We start from the raw sequence: 13,878 nt of genomic DNA on the forward strand, positions 1-13,878 counted from the left end.
AGTATTATCATGGTATGATTTAAAAAGGAAATTTCTAACCAACTTCTTTATTCCTTTTCTTTATATTAAACATCTTCATTTTCCCTTTAAGTCTTTCATGGTTCAGGAAAATCATGCATTCACCTATGTTGTCATTCATATTGGACAGTTTCTTATTCACAGATAACACAGCTATCAATTCTTGTCCACACCTTGGAACTATGTATTTCACCCTAGACAGCTTCAGTTTGAAGTTCAGTTTTGTTACTACTACTACTGTGGAGAGTTACTTACACTCTGATTTCTTCCTTGATGAATGCAGAGTAACAGCGTGTACCAGACAGAATGGCTGTGAGGGGTGAGGGGTTAGGGCTCGGAACTGAAATAAATCTAGGTCTTTGTTCAGAAGTCCCTGGAGCAACTTACATGCCTTGAAAAATGGCAAGTCTTTCAATTCCACAGACAGGAGCTGTGAGGCGCACAGCAACTTAACCCATCAGATCTGAGTAAGGCGGGCACCAAGCAGGCTCTGGGACTTCCTTACTGGCTCGAGATTCCACCCTGGCCAGTTTCCCTAGCTGGGTCCTTGCTGATGCCAGGTCCCAGGACTTGGCTTTCCGTGTCACAGAAGCCTAAGCAGCTACAGAAGATGGATCTGCCACATAAAAGTTAGCAACATCTTGGTTCCATTAGTCAGTCCTTGAGCAATCTCAATGAAAGACAGTCATGGCAGACAGGCCTAAGAAACGAGAACTTGACTTAACACAGCCAGTAACAGCTCTATTTAACCCTCCTGCCTTTCGGGCAGTGGTCTCAGACTGTCCCCATAGTGCTTAGCAGACACCATTCCTCATATGCCTTCTGTTCAGCTTATGAATCACAAGAAACATAAGGAATGGTAGGGACAAATATGTGGATGATAAAAAAGATGTACTATAAAAGACTTCTTAACCTTTGTGGTACCAAATACTATGTATTCTATATTATAAAAATATTACAAGTCTTGTAAAGAACCTGTTTATTTTGCATAGAAAGCCACAACAGAAAATGATTAGTATATAACTGTATAGAACATTTACATCCATACAATCAACAAAGTCTTCCAATTCATATTAAAAAACAGTTTGAGTGTTGATTCTAGGAGGGTCTTGACGGGACCACCTTGGGATCACAGGTCAACCGGAAGGGCTCTTTCAGACATAGGCGTTTTTATCAAACTGTTTTGAAGGGTTTGTAGATTTGAAATCTCCTTCTCCACCATGATACTTTGTCCGAGACGACATGACAGACGTGGCTCCATTGTACGTGTATGCCATTCTGCAAGGCAAAACACAGTTGTAGGATCTGGTCCACACGGAGGACAAACAAAAATGGAAAGAGACCCCTTGTGCCTGTCTCCATCAACAGCTAAGTGTAAGTCGCCTTCTTCCTTAGCTCGCTTCCCACTGCACCCAAGACATACTGCAGCTTCATTGCAGGAGAGCTGTAGTGACAAAGATCTCTGCAGGGGAATGTATCACCTGTTCCTTTGTTTAGCCATTCTCTTCCAACCAAAACTGTTTTTTGTGTTTTTTTTTTAACTCATCTTCCTGGAACCTGGTAGGCTTATGGGTGACCTTCATCAACAATTCCTGCCTACGTGAAAAATATGATGAGGCCAGGCTGAAGAACATGTGTTCATATTTAGGCTCACATTTGTCCATACAGAAGTAGCTTTGGAATAGATTAATGATACAGACTTTAAAAAAATATTAATGATGTTCCTAACCTTTTCTAATTCTGGGCTTTTGACATCTCTAAGAACGGATGGACTATCCAGAATTTATCTCACATGTAATGATTTACAATAGTACTGTACTTAAGAGGTAATTTTTGTCTCTTTCATACCTGGGTGTTTTGCTGTTGTCAGATATTGAAAAGCAAAATATGATACCACCAATTATGCAGAGTGAGGCTCCTGCCCATCCGATGAACAGAGCGGCTCCCAGTTCATACCTGCGAGAAAGTATTACACAGGCATTATGGCTTGCTTATTTGCGGGGGGTGAACAGCACTTCACTCCACTCGCCAGCATTTACTAAGTGCTCCCTATAAGTGTTTGCAGTTGGAACCTGTAAAGGACGTTGTGACATCTGTAATCCGCACAATGCCTTAAACTCTTCGTACAGCCGTTACTTTACTGTTGCCCCCAGCATCCTGATGGGAAAGACAGCATCTGTATAGGGCAGGTGGAAGCGAAGCCAGCCAGCTCGGGTCTGCTGCCTCATCCAACACCCTTCTCTGGGCTCTGCCTTCCCCTCACTTCTTTCCATCTATTATTTTCTGTTTCATGGGGTGAACTACGTGGGCAGAGTATAGTTAGACAGTAGAAGGCAGTCTTGGCTTTCATCTCAGGTCAATTCAGTAGAAGTTTATGAAACATCAGCCAGGTACAAATGATGCTACAAGGTGCCCTCAGCAGCACCATCGTATTTGTCACCCCACTAGTGAGAAGAGCTATCATTGATAATGAATTACTATTAAGCATCTCCCAGACAGCAGGCACAGTACTCTGATAGTCTTCCGCCCTGGGGGAAGTCTGTACAAAGGTAGGGATGGCGCTACTGAGAACCACGAAGTAGAGGGTTAGAGGAAATCCTTTTAGGGGAGGAACATTCACGCAGAAAAACAAATAAGCAATGAGAAAAGTATACCACAGTCTCAGGAACTGTGTGCGTTCCCATGTTTGCTCATCTTTTCCCTGAAGAATAGGCTGGGGTTTGGTTTTGTTTGTTTAAAAAAAAAAAAAGTGACTCATTTGGGCGCATAAACCTCCGATGTAAGGAAGCAGAACTCCAGTGGTGCTTTCCAGTGTAGAATAAGCCAGGGTTTTCATGCCACAGAATCCCCAGGGGAGATGAGACAAGGAAAATGTAGCGATGAAGGGAAGATGGCGGCCACGATGCGTCTCCCCCACAAGCAGGTGCACAGCCAGGGACAGCCTTGGGATTGACTCTGGAGTTGCAGCAGTGTTTGTGGGACTGTGTGGCCCCCACCACTCGCCAGGAAAACAGCAAGCCAGACTTGCAGGGATGCAGGGGCTCAGGGTCCACTGGTGCCCTTGCAACTGGAATGAGGTTTGTGTGCACAACACATGGTACCCCCTGTTCCCTTCTCTGCTTACTCTTGTGGTGCCCTTCCCGGGAAATCAGGAACAGGCCCACCAGGAGCCCAGAAACTTCTCCAAGGGTTCCCACAGGGGCAATGGCAGGGACAGACGGTTGATCCACAAAATTACAACCTGATATAGGACTGAGGCGTGAAGCGCACAGGTGAGAAAGCAAAACACTGTCTGGATCAGGACTGCCACATCAGGAGTTTTACAAACGATACTCTCATTAACTAGGATGCTATGCAGTACATCTGATGCTCCAGGTTTCCACAGTGAGCCCTGCTTTTATGTTGTTTTAGTGCAATTACACACTTAAACGAGCCAAGTGCCTGCCGACCTGCAGGTGTGTGTCATTGGACTACTTTAAGATATTTGGGTGCCCTGGAGTAAGTTGGCATCAGACCTGTCCCTCCATCTGTTTACTACGCAGACAACTATCAGAATGAGCGTGACAGAAAAATCTCTGTGTGGAGGATATTATTATAGGATGACTACTCTACAATTTTAGTCATTTTTATTTTTCTCTATTTTTCCCTCCCTATGCTGTAGGCTGTTTTCTCTCTCAAAACTAGACCTTAGTATTTCTCATACCTGTAAATATGCCCCAAAGAAATGTCTGAGATTTTTTTTTCTTAAAATATTGAGCTTTATGAAAATAGGATGACAGTGCCAGGGATTGTGGTTGATTAAAAGTAAGTCTGTACGTACTAAGAGTGGTCAGTTGACGGTTGAAGGTGACAGGAATTATAAGCCACTGGTTGGCACTCTGAACCCATGGACAGGAACATGATAAACGCGCACACATGTGTTTCTAACACACGGGGTAAGTTACCAGGCAGGCGGGAATTAGTCTACACTGGTTTGAGCCACCTTGAAACTTTCTGAAAGGATTTAATAATCATGGGTTTAGCTTTTACACGGATTAAGAACTGGTTCGCTCATTCCATTTTATTTTATTTTACTTTTCTTCAAGTCACTGGATAGACTATTCCAAGAATAATATAATTTCCACTTGAATTCCATGGTGAATTCCGTCAGAGACAAACATTTAATAAAGCAGTATATTTCAGAGCTGATTTTAGAGAACCACTGTCTACCACAATTATTATTAGTTTGTTTTTTTTTTTTTTTTTTTTTTGGACAGGCAGAGTGGACAGTGAGAGAGAGAGACAGAGAGGAAGGTCTTCCTTTGCCGTTGGTTCACCCTCCAATGGCCGCCGCGGCCGGCGCACTGCGGCCGGCGCACCGCGCTGATCCGATGGCAGGAGCCAGGTACTTATCCTGGTCTCCCATGGGGTGCAGGGCCCAAGCACCTGGGCCATCCTCCACTGCACTCCCTGGCCACAGCAGAGAGCTGGCCTGGAAGAGGGGCAACCGGGACAGAATCCGGCGCCCCAACCGGGACTAGAACCCGGTGTGCCGGCGCCGCAAGGCGGAGGATTAGCCTAGTGAGCCGCGGAGCCGGCCTATTACTAGTTTTTTTTTTTTTTAACAATTCAGGTGTAAGTGCTTTGGCGGCTGGTTCTTTCTCTTTCGCAGGCTTTTTCTTCATTCTGTGGAGGACGCGTATCATTGAGGCATGCAACACTGACTTCAATTCATACCTGTCAGGGGGTGTGATCTGGAAAAACTGCCATGTGCTATGGGCAGACAGGACTGAGAGAGAACACTGGCGCTCCAAGTTGTTCCCGAGGCGCGTCTCCTTAGTCTCGGCCTGCAGATGCTTCTTCATTTTTTGTACTGCTAAGAGCTGATTTCAGTACCTCAGGAAGATTATCCACATTTCAGATCACCTGTTGCAGGTCTTTTCTTTTGTTAGCGATATCCTCCTGGCTCAAGGCCAGCTCTCCCACTCAGAGTGTGGCCTCTCTACTACAGGTTTCCAAGTTGCTTCATTATTCTAAAAGTTACAAATCTACTTAACACCACACAGACCAATGGGTTGGGGCAGAGCTTCAGGTATAGACAAAAACACTGTTTTTGGACTATCTCAGTTGGTAAGACTCATCTAAAGCTGTTTCTATGATTTTAATACACTTACACCATTGAATGAGACTTTGGCAAAAAAAAAAAATATATATATATATATAAATAAAGCAGTGAGGAACACATTTAATTCTATCAGAGAAATTAGAACACAGTTGAACCCCTGAAAATCTCCCCCAGAAAGAAACCATAAAGATCTAAGCTGTTAACTGCTGGGTGAAGTTCCAGTCACCCATCCACCTGGCTATGTCCTGTGATCCAGGCTGTTCCACACAGCGCTCCTCTCAGGTGGAAAGGGCTGGGCCACAGCACACCCAGTGACCTATGCGATGCACTTCATACCTTAAGTCCTAACATAGTTGAGTAATAGTCAGAGTAATCCTAAGGAAATGCACTGAGGAATATGTCTTATTTGCACCTCCTGCTTTTGTATTCATGGTACCCAAATCCCCATTCGGACTTGATTTTCCTTCCATGGGGAGCCAGTGTAGTTCCCTCTCTTCATCTCCCCAGGCCTGACGCCTACAGGTATTATGCTAATCATGTGTGGACACAAGACAGACAGACATAGCCCTGTTTTCATGGATCTGATGGTCTGGGCAGGGGTGCTAGTCAGACACTACACAAATAACAAAAGTGCAATGAAACAGTAGACTTAGAAGAGCAGGTCTGTGCAAAGGAAACATTACCATGGTTTTTCCAAATGTGCACAGATATAGTTACAGCAAATGGCCATGGGAATAACAGCTGCCCAGCACACTGTTGTTATCTGGGCTCTAAGATATTTTTATATATATTAGCTATAGTCGATGCTTATTACAATCCTGAAAGATAGGAGTTACATCCTCATTTTATAAATAAGAAAACCAAATTCAGGCAGATCAGGTCTACATAAATGGTGGAACCAGGATCTAAAGCTGACAACTGATTGCAAACCTCAAGTTCTTCACTTTTGCTCTAGCTTCCTTTTATGTACACCTCAGCTAAGAAGATTGTTTGATTAATGTAAGAATCAACCTATCAAGGCAACACAGTTCTAGCGGTCACTGCAGACCCAGGTGAGTTTTCACATCCTGGCTCATTAAGTTCTCAGTGGCCCCACAGCTCTAGGGTATGGAATTTTTCCTGAATGCCCTTGGGCTGTCTCTTCACCCAGCACAAAAGAGATGAAAGTAGTCATGAAAACAAGAGCAGCTGGAGCCAAACAGGCACAGAGCAGCCCCTCCCAAGACCAAGGAAAAAGTATTTTAACAAATGAAAGCCCTTCATCCTTGTAAGATGCCCAGAGAAGTGAAATGGCCTTGCTGAATTCACAGAGCCAGGAGCTGTCTTTTGCCATCAAGGTCAGAGTTTTTGTTTTTACTACTAGTATTATTCAAACATATTGTCTTCCTCCAAAATTTAATCAAAATATTCCAATTACCTTAAAATAACCAAAGACTTTTAAAAAAATTTTAAATCCAGAAAGCACACTCATGTGTTATAAATGTTAACATTTCAAAATTGAGTTGAAAGAATACTAACAGGGTGGGTGTTTGGCCTTCTGGTTAATGTGCCCACATCCCACTTAGGAGTGCTTGTGTTTAGTAACAGGCTTGGGCTCCTGGGAAGCAGCACTAGAGCTCCAATAACTGGGTTCCTGTCACCCATTGGCACACCCGGATTGAGCTCCTGGCTTCAGCCCTGGCCTACCCTTAGCTGCAGCAGGCAGTTAGAGAATGAGGCAACAGGTAGAAGTGTGTTCCTTCTCTCTTTCTCTCTGCCTCTTAAAATAAATAACCTCCAAAGATCACCAACATGAACTTTTCCTTGAATGCATAGGCTTATATAATCCAAGGTTTATAAATAGGGTTTTCAAAAAGTTTGTGAAAATGCTAACTATGAAAAAACTGTTGAGTTCAAAATCTTTTTGCACTACAATAAATTTATCCTTTAATTCTATTTCCCATGAACTTTTGAAATCCCCTCAGATATACTCATTTTTTAAAGATAGACATGTCACGGTGGTTTTTTTTAAAATATAACTAATTAGGCAAGCAAAAAATGTTATAAATTACTCAAAGATAAATTCAGGGAATGTGTTTAAGCAATTAAGAATGCTAAAATGAATTTACAAATACTTGTAAGCCAGGTTTCTACTATGAAATTCCTCCTAACTGAAAAATTTATCCTCTGACCAAGGTCCCCTTCACATGTTATTTTCCCTAATGCTGTTAATGGTCAGCAGCAGGAAGTCGGTCACCCAGCCAAGGCAACTGCATCTCACCCAAGGTCCCAAAGCAGCCAGGGCCAGGGTCAGCATCTGAACTGAGTCAAACTCTGAAATCTTAGTCTTAGCTGTCCTGTGAGTAAAGTGAGCACTGAATATCTAGGATTTATAATTTTTGCCAATTAGTAGCGGAAATGTAAAAGCCATCTACAGCATGATGAAATATAATATGACATCTTAAAAGGAACATCTCAGGACCCCAAAGTTATACAAAGGCATTGCTTTGCAATGCCCATGGCATTGAACTTCTCTGTTAGTGTTCACAACTGGGGTTTTACCTGGTCTCGATCCTCAGGGAGACAGGACGTGCTGAGTTACAACCCTCACAGCAGTGGCAATAACATCTTCACTTAAGAATTTTGAAGTCTGAATAAACAGATTCCTAGCCCATACAAGTGACAGAAGTGATCAGAAATAAAGGGAAGAAATGATACACTTTTTTTAAAATGATTTCACGCTAGTCCCTTTGAAACCCTTTTTCTACTCCAGCACCAACTGTCTTAAAACAATTTTTCCTTAGACTAGGTCTCTGACATTTCAACATCCATTTTCCTATGGCCAACCTTAACAGACCGTATAAGGTAATACCAGGCCACTTCAATCTCTTCTGGGTAAGGGCTAGAACCCTTAAAATAGCAGCCAACACTTTTGAGTGTTTGTACTAGGAATGGTTCTCAACAGCTGACCTGCACTGTCTCATGTAACGTGTGCCACAACCTCCTCTGTACCTGTATCCTCATTTGCCAGATGAGGCACAGAAAGGCTCAGCGACGTCTCCACGGTTCCACAGCTGACAAAGTAGCAGAGCTGGGCTTTGCTCCCTGATGGCCTGGATCCAGGGTCCTTACTCTTGAACACTGTCTTCTTTCCCCATACCCTTACCAGGGTCTCCACAGTATGCTCAGTCTCTCCATTCTAGGAGAAGTGCACAGGGACAGCCGGCCTTACCTTACCCTACTGGAAATGCACGCAGTGGGGACTAGCTTCAGGAGACTCCAAATCAGCAACAAGGGGTTTCTGTTTCCAGACATCCCTGGTCTGATCTAGGCGACAGGCAGGTGCTAACCACAGGCAGGTTTCTGATGGAAGCATAGGCACAAAGGAAGCACCCAGAAGAGGCCACGTCCTGAAGGATGAGCAGAGTTTACGCAGGCTGGGATGGGCATGGGAGCTGGGTGACTTCATGCACTAGTCAGTCAAAACCAAACAGAGCAGCCAGACACCGGGAGTATAAGTGGATCTTTAATTCGTGCTAACAAAGAGCACCAATGCAATCCTCCTGTGCATCCGAGGAGGCCTGTGCTGCTTTTGAACAAAGTGAAGGCACAGAATAGCCCCTGCGTCAGTTTTCAGCACTTATTTGTTCATTTTTAAAAAAATATTTATTCAGTTGAGAGGTAGAGTTACAGACAGTGAGAAGGAGAGACAGCGAGAGAGGTATTCGTTCCATCAGCTCACTCCCCAAATGGCCGCAATGGCTGGAACAGTGCCAATCCGAAGCTTCTTCCAGGTCTCCCACATGGGTGCAGGGGTCGAAGGACTTGGGCCATCCTCCACTGTCGTCCCAGGCCACAGCAGAGAGCTGGACTGGAAGTGGAGCAGCCGGGACTAGAACTGGTGCCCATATGGGATGCCAGCACTGCAGGTGGTGGCTTTACCCCCTACGCCACAATGCTGGCCCCAGATATTTATTTCTAACAACTAAACATCACAGAGGTTAAAAGGCTTTACCTAAGTGAAAGTCAAATCCTAAGGTAGAAACTAAATATATACCAAGCATGAAGCGTGCCCCATGGTTTTGCAAAGTCTGAAATCAGAAAAGTGTAGAGGATAAGACACACGCATGAGAATATCTGAGCCAAAATGTGAATGACTGATCTCCTATAAGAAAAGAGAATACATCAAAGATGACAATGCTGTTTCTTCAAGTAGGGCAGCGGTCAAGTGCGGTAACTTTGCTTGATTTGGAAAGCAGTTTCTTCATGTCAATCAGTTCTTACTTAGAACAGTTTATTTAAGAAAACAAAGCAAGACATTCCGGAAGCTAGTGGTTTTGGACAACAAAGCGATGATGGCAATAATATGATGACCCTGTGAATCACGCTAAGGGGCACCTGTGACCACACGCTTGTATTAGGGGAGACTGTTTGTTCAGATTTGGTTGGCTTAGTTTTCATAAAAAGGAGAAACAGTCTAAAGGGAAGAGTTGAGTTTCCCAGGCCCTGCAGGAGCCCAGGCTACAGCCATCAAACGTAATCACACCTCAAATGAAAGGAAACCAATGAAGGGAAAAAAGAGGAGAAGGTAGCAGAACTCAGTCTGGTGAAACTCTTTAAAGACTGCAGTGCTGTTAACTTGGAAAAACATCTGCCCAGACACCTGGTGAGACAGTAGCGGTTTTACAACACCTACTCACTGAACAGAAAGCACAACACAGTTTGCAGCATTACTGCCATAATTTTACTCCAGGTACGTCATTAGTTTCTCACCTTTTCTCATCAACAGATCTCCCACTGGGTTCCCTGCACATAGTAGGAAGGTAGTGATAACTTTATACAAAAGCTCAGTTGTATTTTCCAAACCTAGGCAACCAAGGTGTAGGAACTTTGTATACATCTACAAAAATCCAATTAATACAGTACAGAAGTCTTAACAACAACAACAAAATGACACTCTGAGGTCTGAACTGGTTTCCAGCCCATCTTAGGGTCTGGATAACAGAGATCAAATATCTGCTCACTGGAAATACAAGCGTGGGGCAAACAGCTATCTCTTAGTGCCCTATCTAAGGTCCCAAATACGTGTGCATCGGTTCTATGATTGGAAGAGATATTCTGGTGGTAGCTAGTTTTTGTAAGATTAATGTATGATAACAGGAAGAGGGAGTGGGCGTTCCTTTTAGCTCAGTTATTGCTAATCCTAAAAGGACTCACTCTACAAATTAGAATTTTACTTCCAGGCACTGCTAGGCAAAGAAGAGTTGAAATAGGTGTTTTATAACCTTGGGGAACCTACTTAATTCCTATGCTGATGGATTAAGACATCAAACAGACTCTTTATGGTGGCCACACCTTCCAAATTCAAGCTCACCCAGGGTCGGCCCATGCCATGAGCTTTGATTTTCTGACACAGTCCTCTCCAAGTTCATGGACAAATGAAATCAGAGGCTGTGATTACTAAGTAATGCCGGCTAAGGAAGTGCTATCCCCTAAATTTATGCCACATCAAAATCTTGCTTTAAAGATGATAACATTTCAGGTTCCCCAAGCCCAGTTTATTTTGTGTTCATCATCAATTGGTAGCTTACTGATTTGCCTAATTCCCATCCCCCTCTCCTCTACTAGAAGGTTTTGATAAAGGGAATGAAAGCAATATTAGTTGGTATGTTGAGTTTTAGAGAAGTGTGTTTCATTCAGATGAGGTGTGTCAGTCCCGGGGGTGTCACATGTCATTTCTGTGCCTCTTTTCTGCACTGTGGGTCAATAGGGTATGATCGTATTTATAATTCTCAGGCCTTGATAATCCCTTGATCACTGAAATCACAGAGGCCTTTCTTTGTGCAAGGCACTGTAGGAATTTAGATAGGAGGGAAAGTCCCAACTAAGAAGCCAAGGCATTCTTAAAATGCAGGTGTTTGACAAAGCCTATATTTTCTGTAAGACCTTGATGTCAAGGACCTGTTATTCATAAATATTGCCCATTTGTAAGCAATGCTGCTTTTCATAACCCCTAGCATTGTGCTTTTGATTGCAAAAGGTAAACATGGAAACTGTAGGTGTTTTTATATATATATATGTGTGTGTATGTGTATGTGTATATATATATATATATATATATATATATTTGTCCAAACATTTATCTTATCTATTTGAAAGGCATAGTTACAGAGAGAGAGAGAGAGAGAGAGAGAGAGGGTGAGGCAGAAAGAGAGAGATATCCTTCATTCACTGGCTAACCTCCAAAACGGCTACAATGGCTGGGACTGAGCCAGGCTAAAGCTAGGATCCAGGAGCTTCCGTTGCACTTTCCCACATGGGTGGCCCTGTCCAAGGACTTGGCCATCCTCTGCTGCCCTCCAAGGCACACTAGCAGAGAGCTGAATCAGTAGTGGAGCAGCCAGGACTGAACCAGTGCCCATATGGGATGCCAGATCGCAGGTAGCAGCTTCACCCACTATGCCACAGTGCTAGCCCCAGATGTTTTTTAAGTCATTGCATGAAAGAGCTAACAAAGGTAAATCTGACATTTTAAATAGAATGAAAGAGCAATCATAATAGTTAACGCAATCCAAGAATAGCTAAAATGTGTGCTCTGTGCCACCCATATCTATACATTTATTGTAAGCACATATAGATACATATATGTGCTGATACACACACACTGTCTGTGAGAGGAGTGATGCTATTATCTCTACTTCGCAGATGAGAAACCAGAGACAGAGTAGGCAGTGATAGAAAAAGGAAAAGTGGGAGGCTAAGAGTAGGAATGGGGGACTTCAATGTATCACTAAGAATTTGGAAAAGAAAAAACTTCTCAGAGTACACAATTATTGAACTGAGTTTGATAAAAATCTGAAAGGAGACTAAGAAAATTCAATATTATTAAACTGAATTGGGTGACCAACCACATAGCTAAAGGACAGAAAACATTTACTCAAAGATAGGTTTAAGTTACTGTGTGTACACAAGTTACCCTCGACTTTCTAAGGAAAGACTCAATTTTTTTCTTTGTATTTTGTTATAAAAATATGGACTGCTTCACAAATTTGCATATCATCCTAGCACAGGGGCCATGCTAATCTTCTCTGTATTGTTCCAATTTTAGTATATGTGCTGCCAAAGCGAGCAAACAATTTTTAAGATGCAGACAGGCAAAAACATCCTTAATCATTGTCAGGAATATAAAAGCAGGTGACATACAAGAGATAACCTAGAAAAGTTAGCAATGTGCTTAATAAGTTATGAGAAATATATTTGTATGGTGTATTTATGAGATTAAAAGTCATACTGAGTGCTAAGACAGTTATTCTTGTTTCCAGTTTACTACAATTTCTGGACCAAAATGATTTTAAATGTACAAAACAAACCCCCTTGATGGAAAGTATACATGGCACACAGTCAGGAAAATGATGAAACAGAATAATAGGAATCACGCTTTATAGAGCAGTAGTCTTAGCAGTTGACTGCCTGGTCCAAATCTCAGCTGGACCAGCCTGCTGATGTAGCCCAAGTGCCCTTGGAAACCTCATTTGACCTCCTTCCTCAACTTCAAGAAGGGAGTACCAACCAACAGCATATACGTCATAAGGGTACAGCAGGGATAAAATAATATTTGTGGTGCTCTACTAGGCTCACTCAACACTTGTTCACTATTGTTTTCATTACATGAATATTTCATGATATAAACATTTACTCTTTTTTCGTAAACATTTACTCTCTATAAACTATACTGAAGACAGGATTAGCATATCCATTTCTAGAGATTCATAATTCCAGCAGAAAAAAAGTAATGCCCACCTGACGAACGAACTACTTTGGTAATTTACTCCATACAAATTCTCCAAATCTTTTATAGAAAAATCTGCAAGAGAATTAGCAGCCTGGCTGAAAACAACACACGTGTACACGCAGTGGCTTCCTACAGAAGTATGTGGGAATCGTCTCACATATGACAAAACATTTGACCTGTTATAACTGCAGATGTGATATCCGCGGGGTTTTCCCAACCCAAATACATACAAATGCCTCAGGAAGCCATCAAAAGCAACAGCCCATAATTTAAAAACAAAAACAACAAACGGATCAGCTAATACCAAAGCACTCATCTGCAACTGAGACCAGCCAACATCTGGATCCAGGTGCCACGACCTACAAGCATCTTTTTAAAAATTTGGCATCAGGCAGAGTTTTCCTCTTAAGGGCTGATCAGGTGAACCTCATTAAGGTGGCAGTTATAGAGCAAATTTTACAGGACCAGAGACAGCATCAAGGCAAACTTTTCATTTTCTATTCTCACATCTCATCATGCTTTCCTCCCCACCTTGCATCTCTCTGCCACTTTTGCTCTGCTTGACTACAAATATAAGATGTAGAGTGGATGAGGTTTATACTTTGACAGAGCAATGAAATGCACATTTTGCCAGTGTGGCACATCAGATATTCAATTTTGAACAATATCACCAAATACCATCATCTATCAGCATCCCAGACGTTCAAAAGCCATACAGGAAACTCAACAGTCATATAGGAAACTCATGCCTCTTAATCTAGAATACTAATTTAGATACATTTCCTATGAGCTGGCAAAGTACAGACTGAAAAAGGTACTTACTTTTGCTCAACATAGAGAGGATCAAAGAATTCTGTGGTGATCTTGTTTGCATACAGGGAACAGCCAGTCATTGAGCACAGTCCTAGAGAGTTCCGTTGGGAAAGCACAATGGTTAGTGTTATTTCATGAGCATCAGGCAGTACCTTGTTTGGAAGAAAGTCAC

The 13,878-nt window shown here is 42.6% G+C and overlaps 1 protein-coding gene and 1 non-coding gene across 5 annotated transcripts in view; both read right to left on the reverse strand.

Moving 5' to 3' along the window:
* Nucleotides 1-982: 982 nt before the first annotated feature.
* The window catches only part of CLDN10 (claudin 10), a 154,193-nt gene continuing 141,297 nt past the window's right edge, over nucleotides 983-13,878 (reverse strand). For all 4 annotated transcript variants that reach the window (XM_089303508.1, XM_089303509.1, XM_008260102.5 and 1 more), the window contains exons 3-5: nucleotides 13,716-13,797; nucleotides 1,867-1,974; nucleotides 983-1,296 (exon numbers count right to left, since the gene is read on the reverse strand). In XM_089303508.1, coding sequence (XP_089159634.1) covers nucleotides 1,173-1,296; nucleotides 1,867-1,974; nucleotides 13,716-13,797 — 314 coding nt within the window. In that variant the 3' untranslated portion in view covers nucleotides 983-1,172. The remainder of the gene's footprint in view (nucleotides 1,297-1,866; nucleotides 1,975-13,715; nucleotides 13,798-13,878) is intronic.
* Nucleotides 12,127-12,233, reverse strand: LOC127492192 (U6 spliceosomal RNA). Its single transcript, XR_007921352.1, has one exon. It is a non-coding gene; the product is annotated as a U6 spliceosomal RNA (small nuclear RNA).

The sequence above is a fragment of the Oryctolagus cuniculus genome, chromosome 9, assembly GCF_051225735.1.
Source record: "Oryctolagus cuniculus isolate XC-2025 breed Fujian yellow rabbit chromosome 9, ASM5122573v1, whole genome shotgun sequence".
Taxonomy (NCBI): Eukaryota; Metazoa; Chordata; class Mammalia; order Lagomorpha; family Leporidae; genus Oryctolagus; species Oryctolagus cuniculus.